This window comes from Pyrgilauda ruficollis, unplaced genomic scaffold, assembly GCF_017590135.1.
Source record: "Pyrgilauda ruficollis isolate IOZ18807 unplaced genomic scaffold, ASM1759013v1 scaffold5, whole genome shotgun sequence".
Taxonomy (NCBI): Eukaryota; Metazoa; Chordata; class Aves; order Passeriformes; family Passeridae; genus Pyrgilauda; species Pyrgilauda ruficollis.
In genome coordinates this window covers 17811140-17834841 of record NW_024526599.1, presented here as the reverse complement: position 1 = coordinate 17834841, position 23702 = coordinate 17811140, and the positions used below count along the sequence as shown (strand labels likewise).

The 23702-nt window shown below is 37.6% G+C and overlaps 1 protein-coding gene across 1 annotated transcript in view; it reads right to left on the bottom strand.

The window, feature by feature from the left end:
• The window catches only part of MTUS1 (microtubule associated scaffold protein 1), a 116782-nt gene that overhangs the window by 62837 nt on the left and 30243 nt on the right, over window positions 1-23702 (bottom strand). Inside the window, exons 2-5 of the mRNA XM_041479812.1 lie at window positions 18552-20701; window positions 16149-16344; window positions 4662-4844; window positions 832-963 (exon numbers count right to left, since the gene is read on the bottom strand). Of these exons, the coding sequence (XP_041335746.1) occupies window positions 832-963; window positions 4662-4844; window positions 16149-16344; window positions 18552-20519 (2479 nt within the window). The 5' untranslated portion in view covers window positions 20520-20701. The remainder of the gene's footprint in view (window positions 1-831; window positions 964-4661; window positions 4845-16148; window positions 16345-18551; window positions 20702-23702) is intronic.

Here is a 23702-nt window from a genome sequence, read left to right as displayed (position 1 = left end):
AGTTCACCACAAAGATGGTCAGAAGCAAGCTGATTACAGCTAGGACTTAGGAAAGAGACACAGCAAGCTTATTTATCTGCTCCCATTATGTCTTTAATTTTGGTCAGAGAATGACTTGTCAACTGCTGTTTGTGGCCTGAGTGGAAGTTGCACTGTTGGACAATCAAGAATTCCTAGCTTGAACCAAAATAGGAACCTGAACAATGTTTAATATAAAGTCAGGAAATACATTTAATGTTTTTTTTAGCACAAGTTGATACAACACAATTAATTGTCTCATCTCCATTAAAGCTTCTAATTTAGCCCTAGAAGAATATCAAGAAAAAGCACATTGAAAAGCTAAGTTTCTGTGACTCTTCCCTTTGAAAGACAGGACAATGTCATTGATCTACAAAAGAAGATACATTCTAACAATATCTTATTCAGAAATATATCCTCATCCCCCAAGGCCCGTTCGGTCCTGAGAAAGGTGAAGATAATACAGTCTACATAAAGACAAGAACAACCATACACTCAGGATAAATTCAGGTATGTCTATTCTGCAGATTACCAGCAGTGACAGAGCCTGTGACCTGAATTTTCCAGAGGAAAAGAACTCTTTAAAGCAACACAAACCCCCTGCGATGACACCTGCCACGTAGCAAGGTGCATTTAATCCCTGTACCATGCAAACCTGAGCCATACCACAGCGCAGACCTCTTAATTTCCCTGAAATACCTCCATCAGTTACGGAAATACAAAGAATATTTCAGCCTTCCTATGAAGTCTTACAACACTTGAAGCACCACTGATGTGATTTTACCTCCTCTGTCTACAAACAGACTCATATACCTTTTGGAGTTGACCTCAATGAGTGCAATCTAGGTCTTGGCAGTGCTTTCAAAGGGACAGACCCTGAAGTGCCATTCTGGCAGGCTGGTTTTGAAGGCCATTCTCCATTCCTGATGACTGTGGCACTTGCAGCTGCAAAACAGAATGGCAAAGGAATTTGCTCTAAGCATATATAGATTAGAGAAAATTAAATCATAAGACAAGTCAGTTTTACCAGAGACTAAACAACCTTGAAAAAGGTTTGAGTTTATGGTCACCCTGAAACTTTTGGAAACATTGTTTCTGTTATCCAGAAAATATGTGAAAATATTTCTAAAGTATGTACAGATTGAGTAGACTTTGTCTTGGGGCCTAAAAAATGATGTATACTAACATGTTAAAGAAAATTCACACAGCATTTACCAGAGACAAGAAGAAATTAAGTCACTGTGGAATTGTTTGTCACAGCACTGCTTTTCTCTCTAGTCATTGAAAAAAAAAAAAAAAAGGTGGGGGAGGGGGAAGCTTTTGTCATATATTACCAGGTTTGCCTCAGATAAGTGTTTTAATGAGACTGGTTTTTTTTAAAGGCAATGTGAACTACATGTTTAATATTGTTCATCAAAAGATGGAGCATACAGTCTTGAGATTATTTTATTGTCTTTAAACAGACTAGTATAAACCATGTAAGTTAACTACTTCAAAAAGATGCTTTTGGCCACTAAATATTTTCTACCACAGAAAGAGGATTTCCCTTTAACAAACACATGCAACTGAAGCCATCATCTTTTTTTTAAAAAAGGAAGTTGGAGCCTCTCTAAAAACACAAAAGCTAAATATTTGCCAAAAAAAACTATATACAAGGAGCAATTTGCATAACACATCAGCAACACAGTTATTGTGTAGGAATCTGACCCTGATCAACATTATATAATTAAAACCAATTTGTTTTAGTAAAGCACAAGGTGTGAAGCAGTCCTTAATTGTTTTTATAAATCACTAAATCAAGGATGTTTGCTCAGAGTTCACTGCAAGCAGTTAAAAATTGCCTGCAAACTAGTGTGCTACTTCCTCTTCTAAATCAGCAGCACACCATGGTAGTAACTCTTGGGTGTGTGAGCAGCCTTCTGGTGCAGGACTAGTTAGGGAACTGTTCTCTCCTATTAAAAACTCCAGAGTCACCTAACCAGGTTGTGTGCAGGAATCAAAAAAAAACCAAAATGACCCTACAAAAACCTCCCAGGTTTACAGACTTTGGTCACTTTTGGATTCAAATTTGGAGCACCTATTGCAATCTGAATAAAGATGGACAGGTATGAAGTGATCTCAGCCCAGTAAAGATCTGAAAACTCCACTCATTAGAAGAATTGTAAGGAAGTATTGGCTGTACAAAAATGCAGATGCAGGTCAACCGCTAGGATCAGCTTTTAAACTTTTGAAACACTATTTATTATATATACAATTAATCTTACTTAAAATCTGAAATCTTTTTTCTTAACATCAGAGTTAAACATTTCAGTATGTTAAAAGGATAACATTTTCAGCTCAGCACTAAAACTGAGATTACTGGTTTTCAATGCTCAAACTGACTGCATACAAAATATGCTTTTAGTAACAACAGCATTTCAAACCTCGTGATTTTTGAGCTTCTCAAATAAGAAGTCATTTTAGAGAAAAGAATCATAAATTCAAGTGCTCATTAGATAAAAAAAAAAAAAAACCAAGCCCTAATGCTGCCACATGGAATTACCAATCCAAGGACATCCCATAACAAAGGACTGAGCTGACAAAGCAGCAGAAACACTCTTGCCGTTTTTCTTCTCTGCTAACAGAAGACAAAAAGCCAAGCACGTTTTTGATTTAATATTGTTGACAGGATCACAGTAGTTTGTCATACATTTCATGACATACACAGCATAAGCCTCCCATTCTGATCTTTGTGTGTCCCACCAATCTAATAAAACCACTTAAGCTTCAAAATTTTTTTTTCCTGAAATTATTACATAGTAGACTAAATGCAGGAATAAAAAACAAGAACAGCACTGTACTTAGCATTAGAATACAAAGAAAATTCCTTAGTTCTTTCCAGTTTGATTCAAAGTCATAAAAATTTCATTAACATATGAATTACACAAAATCTTAGGTCATTATACTCACAAAACATTACTATTAGATATAAATAATTCTTATCAAGTGTAAAAAATTCCCTAAAGAAAAGTAATATTACAGTAAATCAACAGATCAAAACATTGCATATATTTACCAACCTCCACAAAACAAAATACATGCTTTAGAATAGAAATAAAAGGAATGCAACCTACTTCTCTTCCCAGTAAACGTGGCTAACAAAGGAACAATACAAAAGCTGTAAGACCCCACTACCAGCAATGTCAGTAAGGTAATATCATAGTGGCTTCCTGAGTCAGTCGGTGGTGTTAGTGTAGAATTGAAGAAAATAATAGGAGAAAAATTAGTTTCTGTGCAACTCCGGAGTCCTCCTGGTATAGTCATTTAAAAAAGATCTAAGCAAGCTTAAAAGTCTACAAGACTGCAGCCATGTTCAACCTCTCATATTGCTCTTGCTTGGTCTTCGTGAATCGGAGTGGAAAAAATTGTAAGCTTGAAGGCAGTGGACAAAACAGATTACAGCAGCTAGCAAATCAGGCTAAATAAGGAGTCATCTGTTTGGATACTTAATCTGAATACACTCCTTTGTTATGAAGCGATGACCCTTTCCTTTGTTACATGAGGGAGCAAAACGAAGAGAGGACAAAGCTGCTTAGCAACTCCAGATACAGTCCTAAACCTGAACAGCAAAAGTCAACATGGCTGTCACAGTATCAGAACAGATCTCATTGCAGAGCAAGATGCACATGCATATTTTATTACACATACTCTTATTCCTTTGAGGAATATATTAGGCTTAGTTTAACGAAGGCAGTATGAGGAGAGGGGAGAAGAATATGAGAAAATGTAGTTATGTGTGCATGCATATGCGCATATATAAACCACAGACGTGTGTTAAATCACAGCTCTCTTTTTCAGTCCATTGAAGACAGATTTAAGTGACATCTGGCACAAATAAAAGGCCTTTGCCTAGTCTTCAAAATATAACAGGTAATACAAGAGCAGCAGAATATTTGAATGTACTTATTTAAATATGCATAGCTGGTAATACTAATGTCTGATAGTCAGCTGTATGTTATTTTCTTAATATTTTTCCCCCTCAGAATTCCTAAGAACTGCTGTAGAACTTCAAAACAAAGCAAGTCCTGGTATTTTTCTCATTAATTTTAATCAAGATTGATTTGGTTACACCAACGTTTACGGCTACCTTAGAAATTACAGAAGTCTACTCATACAAAGGTTTCTCTTCTAAAACAAGTTTCACTTACATGCCTGTAATTTGATCTACATATTTTGTCCTAAAACTCTGTAAGCAGATATAAACTGGTTCCGAAAAACATTTAGCATCAAAAAACACACTGTAACACACTGTTCCAAATATTATAACAAGTAAACCATTGTGTCCAGACATATTACACTACATGCAAACATCAGCAAACTCTTGCTTAAAAAGACATGCTGATTATGTAGGATGGAAGAGAAATTGTACCAAAATCTCTACTCATCAACCCAAAATCCAGGGCTCAAAGCACTTTCAGACAGTATGTCTCAAAAAGGAAAGTTCTAAGTAAAGAGGCAAAAAAAGACCTAGAACTAACAAGTAGTACAATCAGAATTAACACAGTACTTGTCAGACAGGACTCCCTTCCCAGAGGATTTTTACCAATAAGCAACTGATGTGGGCTTTCAATCAGTTAAAACCCGTAAGCCTCACGTATACTTACAATTAGTGCTGAAAAGACTTTGCTCACTCTGAGCACTGCTGACTGATGAGAGGCTAGGTGTTCTCTCAAGCACTGATCTTTTGACAGGCACTTTGGATTTGGCAAGGGATTTACCAGTGCTAGTCCACGAGGATGGAGAATTTTTCACTGAGGCATGCCTCTCTCCTGGCAAAGATCCTACATCTGTCAATTAGGGGGAAAGAGGAGGGAGAAATAAGAACAAAAGGAGTAGGAAAGAAACTTAAATGATTGCTTCTTTTGCATGTATGCCTACAAATAAAAATATTTACACAGTAAAAATCCATATAAAATGGCTTAATCTACTTCCTATTGACATGGTAAAAAAAAGTGCTGTAAATGCAGAAAAACAGTTCCAAGGACTTAAAGCCTTAGAAACAAGTCAAGAGCTTAATAGACTTGTGTTCAGTGCAGATATCTGCACACATTAAAAAAGTCTGTATTTTCCTACCTCACATTACGGTTCATTGTACTGGCAATCCCACAAAAATATAACCTCTATTTCAAAGACAATCTAAGAAAGGATTCTTCCATTTGTCCCTCCCCAAAACAGATCCACAACCCCATTCCCCTCTGACAGAACACTCTAAAAGATAATATCCTTTCAAGGAATAAGACAGCATGAGAGCATCAAATAGCTTTGTACTCATATAATAAATATCTTGAAAACTGAGTAGTTCTATATAACTAGTTTAACAGCACTTCCAAAACCAAGTTCTTTAAGGCCAGCTGGTACAGAAACATTTCTGTATTAAGTCTAGTTTTCATTTGAGCTTGTTGAATACAAACAGCCAACAGCTCAGCTAATCAAACAGGATAAGCACCCACGCAAGATATAGGTGTAGGAGGAGCTCACTCTTGCATTACTAACAAAGTAAATACACTTTCCACAAGAAAATCTGAGTTTAGACAAATTAGCTTCTAGTTTATTTCCTGAAAAGTGTGCACCCAGATTAAAATTTCAATGGCCCAGATAAGTTATACACATAGACTTCTCTTGCCAGCTCTGAGTTTAATCCTGTCAGCCCCAGGATCAAGATCTTAGTATCAGCTTTCTGAATATGGGTAAGAGGTTTTCATTTTTGTACAAAACTAGAGAAGACAGACTTATATTTTCTAGAAAATATTCTGTTATTTATTTTAAGAAAAACTATCTAAAATATGTTGATTTCTTATGTCACTGCCATTTTCAAGGCTGACAGTATATCTTAATGGAAAAGAAGCAACTACAGTGTCTCAGACTTGACATAGAACAATCTGATTTCTATTTAAAGGGAATACCCTTCCCTTGATTCTTGTTACTATTAAACAACACTTCAACTTTGCTTAAGCTAGAAAACTGCTCAAATATGACAAAATTAGCTAGTAATTTCACCTTAAGCAACACTAGCTTTACTACAGAATTTCTACTCCTAAATACTAACAACCAAGAAACCTGAAATTTGCACCGAACCCAGGAAGTCATGACATTAAGGGGATTGCATTAAATTTCAGACAAGAAAAACATGCCCAATGTCTGCCTTTCAACAGTAGGTGGTGTGACAGGATTAGGTAACTTGTCTCAAAACATCCTGTATCAAGTAGACAAAACCAGGAACAGGATTGGTAAATGAAGGTACGTCCAAGCTATTTCCCTCAGTTCAGATCAATTCAGAAACAAAAGAGAAGCCTCACAATATATACTAAATCTGCATTAGCCTATTACATACTGCTGGTCACAGAATATAACACACAAGCATCAATGAGCAATTAAACAAGCTTTGCATCAGATGTCTCTTCATAGGTGCACTTTTACTATCTGACATTACTATGCAGAACTCTGATTCTGTATACAGCTTTACTGTAGCCAGGTATTAAACCTCTGAGACAAAATTATCAGCCATATTTTAGAATTTTTTGAAAGTCACTGAAAAGGACAACTGAATATATGGAACATGCCAAAGAGCATACAAGCTTTGTTGTGCTGAGAACACCACAAACCAGAAATTCATACTTTTTAAAAACTCCTCTGAAACAGCACTCCAGACAACGTAACAGAAATAAATTTATGCATTTGACCAAAAAAGTTTCTGTCCCATTTGCACGTCATAGAACAAACCTGACAGCTTTTTAAAACTTTCCAAAATGTTTTCTAGATTTTTCATTAATGGGTTAACATACCAGGCAAATAACTAATCCAAACCAGTCAGAATTCCTTTTGTAAATAGCCTCCCAGCAAAACAAGGTACAAACCCAAACAACTGCCCCAAAAAACAAACAGAAAAAAGTGTCACTGTACAAACACTGTGTGTTAAGTTTGTGTGACTTAGTGAGTTAAAGTTCTACACTACAAAAGAGAGCTAGAGGAACAAATGCATTTTATCAGCTGTATTTGATTACTTAAAGGTGAAGGTAATATATTTGATTGCTATTGTGCTGGACTCATTCATCCAGTCCAAAACATACAGGAACAAAATCCTGTTTTCTTCACAGTGATTTTCACTCAAGAGGGATCAAAGTAAGCGTGTGAAAATCTGAGTCTTGTCTAGTACAGCATGCTCTCTATACATGATCTGCAGCAAGCCCAACTTCTCTGCAGAGGCTGGAGTGCGGCAGTGCTCTGAACTCAAACCCACCCAGGGAGCACAGCAATCTCTAGGATGCCCAGTTTCAAAAGCATGTCAAACCTTTTCTAAGCAGATGACCTTTTCTCTTAGTTTTTCTGCTGCTTAGTACTTTCCTATAATGCTTCTATTAAAGTAATTACTCAAGCATTCAAATATATTTTTCAAAAGCCCAGCTTGAGGGAAAATTTAAGTCATGACACCAGATGATGAAGCAACTACTCTAGGTATTACTTCAACTAATGGTTTTTAAGGTTTTTTCATAAGTACCATTCCCTAAGAAAGGAGTTACACAGAAGTAAATGTAAAGGTTTTAAAGACAGAATCAGGAAGATATGGAATACAAACAAAAGTATTGGAAATGAGCATAAAAGGAGGATATTTAGTCAACCATTACTATAAACAAAACAAGCAGTAGCATCAAAGTAACAGGCTTTCATCAGTTATTTAATCTAGTCACTGGAGTGGGATACCAGAAATACTGCATTCCTCTACAGTGAACTAATGAGTTGGCAATTCTTTAGAAAAAAGCCTCCATGCAACAACCATGTTACTTGAACTATGTTAAAGTCTCTCTTGTATTGGAATGGAAATAAGCAAAGAACAAAGCTCATTCTTGAAGAAGCTCTGAAGTCAGCTTTCATATCTTAGTCAAATAATCATCTTTTCATATCAATCCATCATAGGTGGTTGTTGTCAAGAAAAAAGCTAAGGCTTCCTTTAAACAGTACTGGAGCCTAAAAAACCACACATTGACAGAATGTTGACACGAGGCAGACTGTAAAGCCAAATATGTATTTACGAATTCTGAAATTTCATGTCCACCATTTCAAAACTCATCAACACATTTTATATATAGAGCTGAACACTGAGCAACTGGCATTCACTCAGCTACACGACACCTGGAAATGAATGGTTGGATGCCTTTTCCAATCACAAATTTTCAGCACACTAAGTGCAAAATGAGTTTTTTAAAGAATATTGTTTGTTGTTGCTGCTTTTGTTTAAACCTCAAGCTAACATTAATAGTTGTTTTGGCTCTTCAGTGCCTGATCTCTTGAAAATGTTGAATTTTGGATTTTTGCTTAATGCATTTCTGATTTTCTGTGCGAGTTTAAATAGCCAAACAGCTCTGTTTTAAAAATGCTAAACTTCTTAGCTGGTGAAAAAGCCCTGCCTAAACCTACAGTACAAGGTCTTGATAAAGCACAGGGAGCAAACCTCCAAGAAAATATGCTTTTTTTTGGCACCTATTGAAAAGAGCAAGCAAATAATGGATAAAACAAACTGGACTTTGGTATTGTTTCCATCAGACCGATCCTGACATACACGTAAGAGTGTCTATGGTTGCCATTTTAAACAGTGTAAAGCAGTAGCAATACTAACAGTTTTCTGATGGCTGCAAGTTCCCCAGTTTGCCTGATTAGCCACTCAGCATTATTAACTATACTATTATGCTATACATGTATCAGTGCTCCTAAGGAAGGAAGACTGGTTACAGTATGTTTTGTAATTTTAAGGCAATGTCTTTCTAATTATACCTCCCTTTTAAAGTCTCAAATTACTACCAAAATTACCAAAAAGGCAGTATACAGTTACATTACGTTGCTATGAATGCTTAAATGCACAACATAAACATGGAGAAAACCAGGGAATTTCAAGTTATTCCTGGGTCTTGAAATACTTATAGGAGAGAAATTTACTCGTTTAGCAGGTAAATTTTAGCTATTGCTGGTCAGAGAACAGTTTATATACTAAGGCAAGATTCAATTCTCCATTGATACAGACTTGTACAGCATTCTTCCCATTCCCCTACAAACCTCAGACAGGTAGCAAGGAACCAGCAGTAAGCTAGTGCCAAAAATCTAACTAGGGTGTCAGTAACCATGCAGGTAGGCGTTTACATGTTCTTCCCCTCTCAGCTAAACATTCTTGGACTAAAAGTGCAGAATGGATCATTACTACTACAGAGTATTTATAAGCAGTTACCAACAACCAAAACACCACTTTTTCTTCCCTTAAATGATCCTACCAGCAAAAGAGTGATTGGTGTGTTTTGAGTTAGAGGAAGAGAGAGGAAGAGTAGTGTCTCATGCATGCCTACTGTTCAATTTCACTTTTGCCCCTCCCTGGGTCCAGTTTTGAAATGTGGCAGATTTCCTCTCAGTTAAACCCTTCCACAATCATAGACTTCTCCCTTCCGCATCTTCCTTTCAACCCCTTGCATTATGACCCCTCCAGCACCTATAAACAGCCCTTCTCAACCCTGGCCTCAAGTTTGAGCTCACACCCGCTCTCTCACCTCCTGTCTGCCCATAACAATGCCTGCTGGATTTAGTCCATCTTAGTTTTTTCCCTTTGAAGACTAAACAAGAGCAGACCCATGATAGACCATGCAGTCTGCACAGTCATGCTGCCAACCTCCTATGACTCAAGCAAAGCCTGTCTCTGGACAGCAGACAGTTTTACACCAGCTTCCCAGGCACAGTAGTGGCAAAGCTTGCCCACTCTGGTTTTGCCAGGAGACTCTCATAGGCTGCATGCTGACTGAATCCAATCCCAACCACCAGCTTTAACACAGCTATGGTAAAGCTCAGTCTGTTTAGGAGTACTGGGCACAAGAAGTCAAATCAATGTACTGCAAGGTAAGCTGAGGCAAAAGAAAACCACCGGGCTGGTGGATGGGGTTCATCCAATCATGCTTTTCTTTAGAAGTGTCCAGCTCTCCATACCACACACCCTTCATGTTATGCACTGAATTTTATTTGACTTACATTGCAGCTTTAAAACTCACGTTATCTACAAATCTTAAGTTTTCTGCTGCGGGACTTCATGTGTTTCTTGAATGAAACAGGAAGCTTGCTGCAGCAAAACAAATACAAATGTCTTCTGGAAGACAATTATGTGTACTTCCCTCCTCCTTTACAACTACCCTGAGAGAATCCAGAACTAAGCAGTACAGGTGAAGACTTATTTGAAGATACACCAGCATGTCCTTGCACGTAAATGACTAGGCACCAAGAAATTACCCTGCAGGAAAGTAGTGCACACCTCTCTTCTAAAGGAGAATATTCTTATAGACATGTTCACATTTCTGACAGCATCAATACGCTAACTGTTAGAATCAGTCTCTGCAAGTACGATCACGCTTCTTGGTACAGGTACAACATACTAAAACTTCAACTGGGCTAGTCACAAAAACTGGCTGTAAAAAGTCTGGAAACATACGTGAAAAATTCATTTCCTTAACTATGGTCACTGATGGCACCTTAAGCAAAGCTGACAGGATGAAATGCCCCCTTTTGAAAGCCATATTATCTGAATTACCCATAAACTCAAATATTTCCAACTCCCTCTGACCCTTCTCCCCCATCTCCTCAACACTCAGAACCACATCCAAATTATACAGAAATAAATAAACCAGCTCGCTTTGAAATAATTCACAGCAACAGATCCCATACTACCTCACAAACAAAAACCCTTTCACTTTTACTTGTTTCTCATGGTCAACTTGACTTCCAAAGCTAAATAGGAAGTATTTTATTCCAAAATATGTTTTTTATGATGAACCCTAGGAAAGGTTTGCAAAAACATAAGCTGAGCCTATCCCACAGAAGAGTTCCTTGTTAATGAAAAGTAACAAAATAAAATAGGTGTCAAAGTTATGGTAAGCTTTTCTGATAGTGTGCGTAGTCAAGGCTAAAAGCAAATTGACAAAGCTATGTTCAGATTACATCATTTTATGGCTTCTTTCTGGCTTCAAATTGTGAATTGACCATTTTGTAGCTGAATGATCAACACCCAGGGCAGGAATTTAACAGTCAGTACTCAGCACAGGTAAATATATTGCTCCAGGCAGCTTCCAGCAAACCATTCCTGTTGAGGATGTCCCAGAAGTAAGGGCGAAGTAGACTGGAAACATTACCAGGCAAGTCCAACTCAACTGACTGGGGAAACAATAAACAGAAAGGCTCTGAGGCCCTCACAATTAACACTATTTTCTGAACTCTCACGAATTCTTCAACTGGACAAAAGTCCTTTTGGATACACTGAGTAAGTTTTTCCCCAGTTTAGAGAACTGGTTACAAGATACAGAATCACTATGCAGAGAAGATGTCTGGATTATGATGACCAAAGAAGGATCATAGACAAGCCTTATCTCATACTATGGACTACAGATCTTGTGTTGTGTGGAGACCCATGTATAAGTTTCCTCCTTCCTATACCTCTGAAAGGAAACATGTAAGTTTTAAGTTCACTTTTAACACAGGTTTAAATTAGTACAAATATATTAAAGAAAATGAGACTGAAACCCATTAATCTCAACTAAGGAGGACAAATAATCATCTTGGGTAAGCTAGTGTATGAAGAACGTGCTTTTAAGATCTATAACAGAAGCTGGTTGTTCTGTAAAAGAAAAGCGTATAAAGACTGGCTGAAATGAAATTTTAAGCCTTATTTGTAGACCCTGGTGCATTCCAGACTTGTTTATATAATTATAGAGAAAATATATGAACACCTTTACAAGTGACTGTCTATTCTAGAATTTTGAGAAAGTCATGACTGTTTCAATCCAGAGAACCTGGAAGTTATGTTGGTCTTTTCAAATATTTTGTTTCCTCTTGGCAGTATGTCAATCCAGCTTTAAAGAGTAACATGGTAGATAACAGGAATCATACAAGCTGAAAAATTATTTTCAGTAACTATATTTGGGTTGGCTCCTAGTTCAGTGTCAGAACAAAGGCTCAAGGACTGTGGGAATGCTCAGTGGAACTAAATTGTTTTGGTCCTGCTTCACTTGTATTGTGAAAGGCTGTACCAAGAAGTCCTGAATTACCAAGTTTATATACGTCTCCAGCTGTATGAAAACTGACTGAAACCATTTGGCTTGAATTTTCCATCTGAGAAGCCTTTCTTTGTGCAATAAACAGCAATAACACTCAGTAACAAACTGAGTCTTAATCTGTCACTGCCTGTTCTGTTTAACTATGGAAGCTTCTCTCAATCACACATTTAATGTATGATCAAGCCAAAATTCAGCTGCAGGAATTAATCAATTATGAACTAAAAAGAAAATCAGTATTTCAAAGTACCACTAAACCTACTTACACATATTTTCTATACCATTTGGGGAATTATTTTTCCCATGCTTCTGGTAGTTGCAGAACGTCCTTCAGTATGATTAACTTGTCATAAGGGAAAGGTTTCACTTGTTCAAAAACATCTTTAAGGAAACATAGAATTTATACTTTAAAGCTTCTCTATATCCAAGCTTTCATTGATCTTGTTAAATGCTATGAAAATACCCTCAAGAGAAAAAGGGAGTGACCACTGGACTAGATTAATTGAAGTTAGAAGTAAAGCACAGGGCCGCTATACTGCTGAAGGAATACCAGTGATTTAAATCAGAGACAATAGAGTACTTGAAATGTCAAAAAAAAACCATCAGGTAACAAGAGACATTTCTGTTACACAGATGATTTACAGGGTTTCCATTTATTTCTGCAAGTCTTTTAACCATAAGCAGAGGAATAGTATTACTGATACTTTCAGATTCCCAAAGAGTTTCAACTACATAGAAAGCTTGACAAGCCTGTCATCTTGACAGAGCTAAAACATCAACAAGAATGTGAAGTTTCTTACAATGAGAAATAATTTAAAGTATGATGTAATTTTAAGGCAGAAGCGGAGATGAAGTTATAGCATATCAGAAGTCTTACTTGCAGGTAAAGCTCCTCTCCTTTACATAATTTCAGGTAGGTTGTAGTTAGCCAAAGAAGGTAAAAAAGGCATTCGTGCACACATACATTTTTAGATTTACTGCAAATCATTTAGTTTTCTATTTGATTCTGTTCAAATAACTTCCTGTGGCTCAAACTGTCACAGTGCTTTTGTTCAACTGCACAGGCGGTAATATTCAGTTGCTGGGATAGGTGTGATATCAGAAAATCTTGGGAGTGATGTTCAATGGGAACACCAAAGCTCCTTGGCTTCTCCAATCCCCTTCAACTCTTCCCTTCAAGTGAGGCAAAGACATGACTCTTCACAACCCATAACACCTCAACTGTTATCAGGCTATCACTCCTCCACATTGGCTAAGATACATCCAAATCAGAAGGCTCTGTTTATTTAATGGGAACAGAAACAACAGTTGCTTTGATTTTGAAACTAGTTCAAAGTCCTCTACCAGGGCTCCGAAATTACAGATCCCTTCCAGTAGAAATGGGTAAGTCAAATATGCTATTCTGTGTCTTGAATTCTAATAAATGTTTTCATTGACAGAAAACAAGCATAGCAAAAGACATACAGCCTGCCATCCAATACTATAGAAACCTACACACACCACCATGGAAAAGTTACCCATAGAGAATTAAGATTTTTTGTCTTAGAGTGAGTGTCATCCCCTCTTATGAAGAAAGACATAAATAGTTACAGAAATAATTTTGAGGCACCTAGCTTGCAGCAAATCTGGAAATCTGGTCACAGTTGAGAAACGGGGCTTCATCATTTCCCATATCACTTTGGTACACTGGATTTGTCTTTTAGAGAAGCTATTTCTAATTCAGAAAAAAAAAATTCAAGTTCCAGCTAAAATACACCAATATTGGTGAACAATGCTCAGTAACCATTTTGAAATAAACAAACCCAGTTATTTTTAGCCTAATATGCTCTGCAAATAACCTCACAAAAATACAGTGTTTGCGATAGAAGTTCTGCTCTCCTTCTGCTGTCTTCTGTTCAGGTGAGGTGCACATATGTTAGTACCTCAGGAAAAAACAAGTTCATTAAGATTTGGAAATTTTAAAAACTCAACTTGACAAACAACCGAACAACGTAGTCTGAATTCAGTAATGACCCAGTTACAGGCAGCAGGGGCTGGACTAGGCGACCTTCAGAAGTCCTTTCCTTTCTGGATTTAGCTAGTCTGTCTGTAGACTGACAAAATCCTGACAGCAAACAACTGTACAGCTACTGAATGATTTATCTGGGGGCTGAAGTATAATACCAAAGTATTCAAATGACTCCACAGGAAAAAACAGTTATTCCCTTCAGGAATGCTTTAGCCTAAAGAGGTAACTGGGTTTGGTTTACAAACTGCCACTTTGTCACAAAAAGTGGATGTACAGTTTTACTTCAAAAATGTTAAAAACAGAAGGGGTAAGCAGCAGTAAGTATGGTTTTACCTGAAAGGTGTGGGGCTTTAGCAGCAATCCCAAATAACTCCTACTTTGTCCCATATCCCACCTCATAATCCTGTCCTATGGTCTGCATCAGTACAAGGTCTGCCAAGGAGCAAGGACTCATGTTTAAAAACTCCCTTTGTAAGGGATGGGGAAGCTAACCTGATATAGCTGAATGCATCAAACTCTACTTTGTAACACCAAAGCACTGCATATGCAAGATGAAGGGTAATATGTGCTAGGACCAGTGAAACTGGGAACTGGGAAAATGGCATGGAGAAAACAAATTTCTTCTCACATGCAGCATTAAAGTTCCAGTCTTGCCAGATCACACCACAGGTTTGAAATGTTGAAGTGCTGCTTTTTGCTTTTAGTTTAAGCAGCCTTTTTCCTGTAGGAAAAATCTGGAAAATATTCTACTGACTACTGTCATTTCAATGTACATCGATTGGCTAAGGAGTGACAGGTTTATTTAAAAAAAAAAAAACAAATCTGGGGAGTAAATGCTTTTATTTTCAACAGCAAATGACTTCTGTTTCTTCCGAAAGTTTTGGGTTTTTTTTTTCTGAAGGGAAGAAGTTAGTCCTGTAACTCACCTGTGCTTACATTTATTTCTAGTGACAATATCATAAATCCTATCTGGATTAATAACCTAAAGGAAAACTCTATATCTATATCCATCTCTCTTCTTCTAAGGCCATTAATTACAGACAGGAAAGGTTTGGGTTGGTATTTAGAGGGGTGATGAGTTCTCCAAGAAACTGGCAGCCTACAGGTTGGTGCCTGGTTCACTGAGCAAGCAAGCGCCTCACATGAGCAAGCCTCAAGTGGGAGAACAGCCTATACTCACTTTCTTTGAGGGACTCATCCCATAAAGGAATACATATACAGATTTTATCACACTTCATCACCTGTATATAATTAAGAGGAGGTTTTTTTACTGTTTTATAATCTTAGATTGAGTGGGTTAGAAAAGAAAAAAAAAGAACAGGTTTTGCTGGGTATAGCTGGGTGTGTACCTTCCAAATTACAGTGCACTGTAGTGTAGTCATTCATAGACAGGCTACCTTTGCAGCTAGTTAGATTGCCACACTTGGTTAAAAAACCCCAGCACATAACCTACCAGAGCACTTCTGAATCCCTATAATACAGTTACAGAATGTAGTTTCTAGTCATGAGATTTGAGCAGCAGCCTACAGACTAGATGAGAGAGAGATTCATCCCTGCCCTTGCTATTAATCAGTCTTAGCTTAATTAGCAGCTCAAGCAGTAGTCTCACCTTCAATTATGTTCTCCCCTTTCTAGAAACTACAGAGCTGTACTAAAATTAGGTTGAACAAAATATGTTATGTCCTGAAATATGTACTCATTCCCATTGGGATAGCATGTAGTTGCTTATCACAAGAGCATTGCACCTGAGCACTCTATTTTCTCCTCTTTTACGTAACTTTAGTTGTAATTTCACAAAATACTATAATATAACCAAATATAAATAATATTTAATATTGATTTTTCTAATAGCACCACACCAGTATTAGCAATTTACAATTTAGACAGTATTGTATTTAACACTGACATATAGCTCTGTACCACCCTAAAAGTTGAGTCAGAAAGTACATTAAGTATGATACCTTAATTTTAAGAAACTGGTTAAGTGGTAATATTCCTGCGAAAAATTCTCTTACCAGAGGTTGATGACAGAAGAGCTTCTTTGTGAGAAGGTGTTTTAATAGTGCTGATAGTTTTATTTTCACATCCTCTCTTCAAGGTCGACACAGATGGCACCATTTTAACCTTGGGAGTTAATACACTTCGTAGTGTGATTTGGTCTTTCTTTGGTATGTTTTTCCCTTGTGTTGTCCCGTCTTTCACAGAAGGCATCTGTTTTAAGAAAAAAAACAGAAACAAAAAAGCCAACAACAATTCAACCCACACACCATCGTGAGAAACTAGAGATCTCCCTCTGCAGCATCTGTAGTGAAATACTGACCACTCCAGTAGGAAACATGCTTAGTCTTTATCCCATTGTCCACATCTGCAGTTGAGAACCTCAAGAACAATCTCCTGAATAGCCTTCAGCAATGCAAACCTATTAGTTTGAAGCTAATCACTAGTAATGACCAACACACTAAAAAGAGGTTACAGAGGTCATCAGAATTTCTTCCTCTTCCACCCCAAACTCTAATTAAAACACTTAATTACATGACTACACCTACTCTCAAGATCTTAACCAATGAACTACACATGCTAAGGCCCTGAAAAGTTAGTTGTCCTGTACTACCTGAAATGTCACAGTCCTTGTAATTAGCTTCCTGATCTAGGTCTTATGTCACAACAGCTTAAAATCCTTCACATTGAGGTGCCATAGATAAAACATAAGTGCAGGAGTAGATCCAGGACAGGTATAAAATAACTGGTTTATATGTGTGAAACTCATTTATATGTTTCTTTCTCCAGTTTATACAGCCTTTAGTTCACGGCCACTCCAGTCAAGCCTATAAAGACACACTTTACAGTTCAGCTCTTCCTGTGCTCTTCTGTGACTCAAGCTGACTGCAGCAATTTGGTCAGAGTACCAAACTTTCCATTTCTGACTACAATCCTCATCATAATTTTCAGATGTTAATTTGTACTTTTCCACTTAAGAAGACCACTTCTTAAATTTAATCCAGCTGATTGGTCTACTGCGCATTTTATACAAATTTCTCTATTGCTTCTACAGGTGGATGCAGAGCAACTAAAATCACAAATAGTTTTCCTTTTTGGCAATGGAATGAATTAAAAGCATTCTCTCCAACTCTTCATACCAAAAGTAAGGCCTGATAAAAAATGCAAACTCTTAAAGACTGTAGAATTAAAACAGATCATCCTTGCTTTCATGCTTACTTAGGTTTTCAAGTTAAGTTATTAGTCAAATAATAGTACTTATTACTTTCTTGTGCAATGTTTGAAAAACGTTCTAAGTAGCTTCCCCCATATACCAAGCTTCACTGGAATTTTTCTGGCAACTTAGTAAGGCCTGTCAAAAATGCAGACAACAACAGTTTTACCAGTAACAGCTGCTGCCTGCATTTCACCAATTTAATGTAAGCTATTGAATCCACAAGCCAGCAGCAGGAGAGATTCCAAAAAGCACCAAGACTCCAATTCTGTGTCCCTATCACACCTCCTGAAATCCTGGTCAACCCAACCCCGACACTCTTCCCGTCTTTCACCTTCTCCTTTTCTTTTAACCTTCTTTCAGTGCATTTGAAAGCAGCACATTTCTCCTGACAGGCAGCTGACTCATCCCAAAATATTTCCCAACCAACCAACACATGCATACCTCCCGGCCAGGAAGTTTGCACCTTCCAGCTGGCTGACTGCCTAAAACCAGGTATATGCCCTCTGAATGAGAAATATTTCCTGACTACTCCCAACTCTTCTAATGAGTCCCAGCCCTACTTCAAATAAATAAACTCCCAAATTATATAAAGGAGACACTGAAATTAAGATGTTAAAAATAAAAATGTTTCACCAACTTATTGGTCTATGGGTTTTATGTGACTTCATGTTACTGTTCATATGTGCACAACATTTACACAACTAATTTTAAAAAGCCTACTTTAGTTCTAAAGCACATTTTGAAAGAAAAGAAAAATTCCAAACCCAGTAATTTATCTCTAATTTCTATTTGAAGTTACAACACCACTAGAATAATCTTGTAGAAATGTACATTAAAAGCTGTATTTAGAAAACTTCACCAAGTTATGCTAGGCAACTGTACAAGGTTGACTAAATTAAGACTTGTTTGTTTTTATTAGACATCTTACAAACTGTATGGTCTTAAAAAAGGACTTTACTAAAAAAAAATTGTGTTATGGAACAAGGTGAAGGTGGAGACACTAAATTGCAGTTGAAGCCAACTGCAACTAATCTATAAAACAATACTTCTTCACTTTCTTTACTAGGGAGAGACTTTATGTAGAAATCAACACTACAGTTACATTTGTAGACACCAAACCCATTCCACAATTTTCACACTGTGCAATACTGAATTTCCTTTTCTGCAAATGTACAAAGCATACAATGAAAGCAAAAAAACTTACCAAAGGAACAGAGTGCACTTCAAATGTTTCATTTGCCATATCTTTTATCAATGTTGCTTCCAGAAGCACTCCCATGTTGCTGCTTTGCTCTTTTTCACCTTTGGTCAGGTCGATGTTTTGAGAACAAGGTGTCATTTCCATTTTATCGTTTAACATCTCTTTTGAGCTCTCTCCAGATGCTGGAAGCGCAGCAGAAGCCAAGGAGCACACCGGATGGGTAGCACTTGCTTTGTCAATGTCTTGCACACTTAACTTTAACGCAGGTGTTTTTGAAACCTTATGGGAAGCATTTCTGGGATGTGCTGTAGCATGACCGACCTGGCTAGTGAAAAGGTGTTTGTTAACAGGTAGCTTATGGGGCTTATTTACAGGCAATCCCACCTTAGTATCTTTAGCTGCATCTACTGGTTTTTTCAGCACTTTTATAGAGGAGGACAATTGCCTTGGGGAACCAACCCTTGAAGGTGAGGAGACAGATGATAGTTGAGGGGACTGGGGAGACTGTTTTAGTGCTGCACTGTCTCTTGGCTGTGGCACAGGTCTAGACACAACCTTTGGCTTAACATTTTTAAAATTAGGTTTGGGAAAACTAACTATCTCTGATTTCTTTGCTTTGGTTATTGTTGATGCCATAGCAGACCGGCATATTGCTTTTCTTGCAGTTTGATCTGGACTAGCTTTAAGCCCCGATCTGTTATGTCCTCCTACAAATGCTTCACTTTGTCTTAGTCTAGAAGACTTGTCTTCAAGTTCTTCCAAAGCTGGAACAGAGAAAGTCCTATTTTTTGATCGTTCTTTAGGAGTTGAAGTACACAGAGATGAATTGCTTTCATTAGCTGTTGGACTGAAGACCAAAAAAGTTGCTTCGCATTTCAGCTCAGGCATAACTGTCTTCTTTAATTTTGGAACACTGCAAGATACAGAAGGAATGTTGTGCATATTCTGAAGAGCAGCATTTCCAGAGATACTTTGTTCTTTGGTTAAAGGTTCACTAGTTTTGTTTGATACTTGTTCTCCATCCCTTTGATCTACTGGGACAAGGTGCACACTATTTACAACACTATCCATGCATGTTTCAGCACTGGAATTCTCAGTTTCGTCATGGAAAGGAGTAATCTGCAAGGATTTCACTTGGTCATCCTCATTAATATTAATACATGGTGATAATGCATCTAGCTTATAAGGATCTATACATCCAGCAGGTAGTTCTACAGCCTGTGCTTGTGTTTCCCGTGATTCATTAGCATTCGTGATAGTGTTTTTTTGATTGTGTTCAACACCTGCAGAGGTGAAATTAGGTGTTCTTTCTGAGCTGGTTCTGTCAAACTTCTCTGAGATACATACTTCAGAAGAGACCAATGTTTCCCCCACATGTATATCATTTTGATCAGTTCTCGGATTTTCACCTGTAACATTAGTAACATCCAATGTGCTCAGCTGGCAGCATGCCCTGTCATTTTTCAGGGACTGCATGCTCTGCTCTGAAGCAGGAAGAGTTACTACAGACTTAGAGTCAGTCTGACTGTAAGGCACTGAGTGTTTGATACTCTGATTTTGCATTTTTGCCATAGCAAAATCACCTTTCACTAAGCTTGTTGTTGCTTCCAAGCCACAGTTCAAAGGACACATACAAGTCTGCTCAGTCACAGAAGACTTGCGTGCAGCATCTGAATCACCCGATGGAAGTCCTGTGCAGCTGTATTTACTAGGTGTCTTCTGCACATCAAGTGCTTCAATACACTGCTGTTTTAAAAGACTTCTGAAGTCACCCTTATTTTCAAAAATGGTACCATCTTCATGCTCAGCCATTATATTTTGGGCAGTTGAATTACCATGTATCTTGGCAGCACAATTCTCTGAGAAAGGTGTACCTCTGTCACACGCATAGCTATTTCCATTTTCATCCCTTATAAGTAAGGAAGACTTCAAGCCATTCTTTGCTTTGTCATCGGACTTCCCAACATTCATTTTGAAAGCTCAATTTTAAACCGTTTTCATTTTATAATTCTTTAAAATCTCAGAGAATGCAGATTCTTCTGAACTTCGCAGGAAAAAAAACCCCTTATTTTCCCTGGAATGTGTCAATTGTCCTGAAAGATATTTTAAAAGCAGCTCTTTGTTTTCATGTTTCCCAAGAAGATTCAAATGTTCTGGAATTAAAAAGAAATTTTAGAAAGTTAGCCAAACCAGGATTTTAAGACAGCAAGCATTCCCAAGTTCCTAGTCTTCAGACATCAGCAACATAGAAGCAACATAGAATCCCAGTGAAGAAAAACTTCAGTCCTCATCCCTTGATGCAAAGCACCTAGAGACTGTTATTTCTCTGCACTCAAGGTCTTTTTCCTGCCCTTCGAGGCAGGAATGCATAGCAGGGGCAGCTAAAGATTTCAAAAGGGTTATTTAAGATATCTGAGTTGAAATAGAGAGGAGAGGGAGGTTTGTGACCAACTCTGGGGCTGCAGCAGTACACTGCCCCCATGCTGGTGGGGCAGCCAACTGTAGATGCACGTGGAACCCCATAGATGCAGAGTCACCAGAAAGCAATTCCTTATCAGTTAACTGTCTCCATCTTCTATATAAACATGACACAAGATTAGCCAAATGACAAAACAATTCCAGTGTCCTCTCCAGCAGAGCAGAGCCATATACCCTCACCTAAAACCCAATGGAAAGGCAAAGGGGTGGGATTGACATGGACAGACGATGGAGGACAACTTACCACACATGGGGTGGAGATTCACAAACAAAAAACAGCACAGAGCCCTTGCAACATACAGTGACAAGCTCCTAACGAGCACCAAGACTGCACCCAAGTACCAAGACTACAAGGATGTGAATGAGAGAGAAGATCAAACTGTCCAAAGCAACTGGATGACCTCTGTAGCACTCCATATGAAAGGCTCCTAGTACGAGAAATGAGACCAGAGGCAGGAAGAGCTTCAGATTTATAACATATGGTTGCAGTGGGTGGGGAATCTGCCAGAAGGAGGCTTCCAGAGCAATTAAAACCTGAATGGATAGGAAGAAGTTCACTGGATCTGACAAGGGAATCTGGCTGAAGATGCATTCATGGACAAAGGTCAGCTTCCCAACTGAAGAAAATGAACACCTGTTGAACACCTTCACCTGTCTGGAATGACAGATTATACTCTCCAATCAAAGAGCAGGAAGGAGGACACTTGTCATCAAAAACAATGAACAAACAGGTCTCTGGTGTTTAAACAAAAATGCAGACATCAGAGTGTGGTGTCCTCAAACAAGGATACTGATATAACGACATATTTGAAATATGGTGCAGCAGGACTTGTACATCAGGATTAAGTATGGACGGTGGGCAGAATAACTCACAATTCACATAAGAATTATATTAAAGTTCAAAATTATTTCACTGTTTCAACTATGGTGACAATACTGGATGCAATACAAGATAGTTGCAAAAAGATCAGAAAAGATGATAATAATATTGATAATACTAATATTAGACTTCTGGCATAACGATGTTGATTAGGTACATTGAGGAATAATTCTGTAACATATTTTTGTAGAGGAATCAAAGACTTTGGGAAAGAAGTTTGTTCTGAGAAGCAACTCTTGATTTGTTCTTTAACAAGTAAGTTTAAACTCTCACAGAAACCATATAAGCCATTCTGGAAACCACAGCAGGGGAAAGAAAACAAACTCTCATGCACAAATACTTTGGAAAGCAAAAAAAGAAGCCAGCACACTAAGTAGGGGAAGGTAAGTTACTCCTTGCATTATTCAAAATTCACTTTTTTCCTTAAATCTTACTTTCTTCAGCTGGAAGCACAGCTTGAGTGACTACATTCAAAACAAAGCCTTTATCATACTAATGAAAAGTATAAAGCTACAGGGCTCATAAGCAGTTCTGAGTACAAAACAGCAGTGAGCAAAGAAAGAATACTGTAGAACTTCAAGAATTTGTCTGCTCACTATGAACCAAACACAGAGTGGATTCTGGCCCACAACCTTGTCTTTACGTGATACTTTGAACATCTGACTCAGATTGAAGGTGAAAAGACCATGAAACTTGAAAAAAAAGATACTGAGATCAGACAGCACACCTTCCTCTGCCCCGCTCCCATCCGCAAGATGGAATGACTTGTCTAGCTAAAACATCTCCTGGTTCTTCAAGGCTGATCTAGATCTTTTGCTTCCCAACTATTATTCAACCCCTGAAGAAACATAAACAACTATAGCACCCTCACTTTCACCTTTAATTAGGAAACTTAAGGCAGATTGAAGAGTTCTTAAAAAAAAAAAAATCTTCCCTGAAGGCAGGGCAAGAATCTGTTCTGAATAATTTTCCATTAGTTTAAGTCAATCACAAAATCAACTGCTGAAAAATATTTGCAAACTTTGCTTTCACTGTTGTTTTGACACATTGCAACTTGTTTCTGCTTGTCTGGATACTAGCCCTTGACACAGCTTGCTCACATAGTCATGCAACAAAAGTTGATTCTATTTTGATTCAGCAGTAGCTTGGATCAAACCAGAAGTCTTACCTTTTTCAAGAGCTTTCATTCTGCAGAAAATAGGCAACTTCAAGACTCAGCAAGAATAAAATTGCAAGAATTTAAAGAATGGTGCATTACCTTACAGTATATGTAGCTAATAATGCCAAAATTTGAAACAACACGGGTAGCTAAGTGAAGTTTGTTTCAACTGATGCTAAAGAAGCTCCAAAAAAATTAAAGCAGATTTGATACTGAGTAGAGAAATGAGGAAGCACATTAAAGTTGCACATACCAAGGTGGACATATACATATATAAGTCTGTTACTCAGTGCTCCGGACTTTGACATAGCCAGAGCATCTGTAGAAATAAATTACTAACTCAACTATTTTTAAAGCAAATCATCACTACAGTAATAAATACTTTCATGAACAAGTAGAGCAGCTTAAAATACAGCTTCACATCCACATTTAGAGTCCTGAAAGCATCCTGCATAAAAAGAGAGGTATTCCTAAGGATCTGCTATGGTATTTAAAAATCTGTAACCTAGATGAACCTTACTCCTTAAAGAAATGACATTCTGTAACTTTCCATATAACAATGTGTTCGTTAAGCTCATGAAAACACTTCCTGGTGATGAGAAATTCATTAGTTTTAGATTTGCTATAGAAGGCTGAA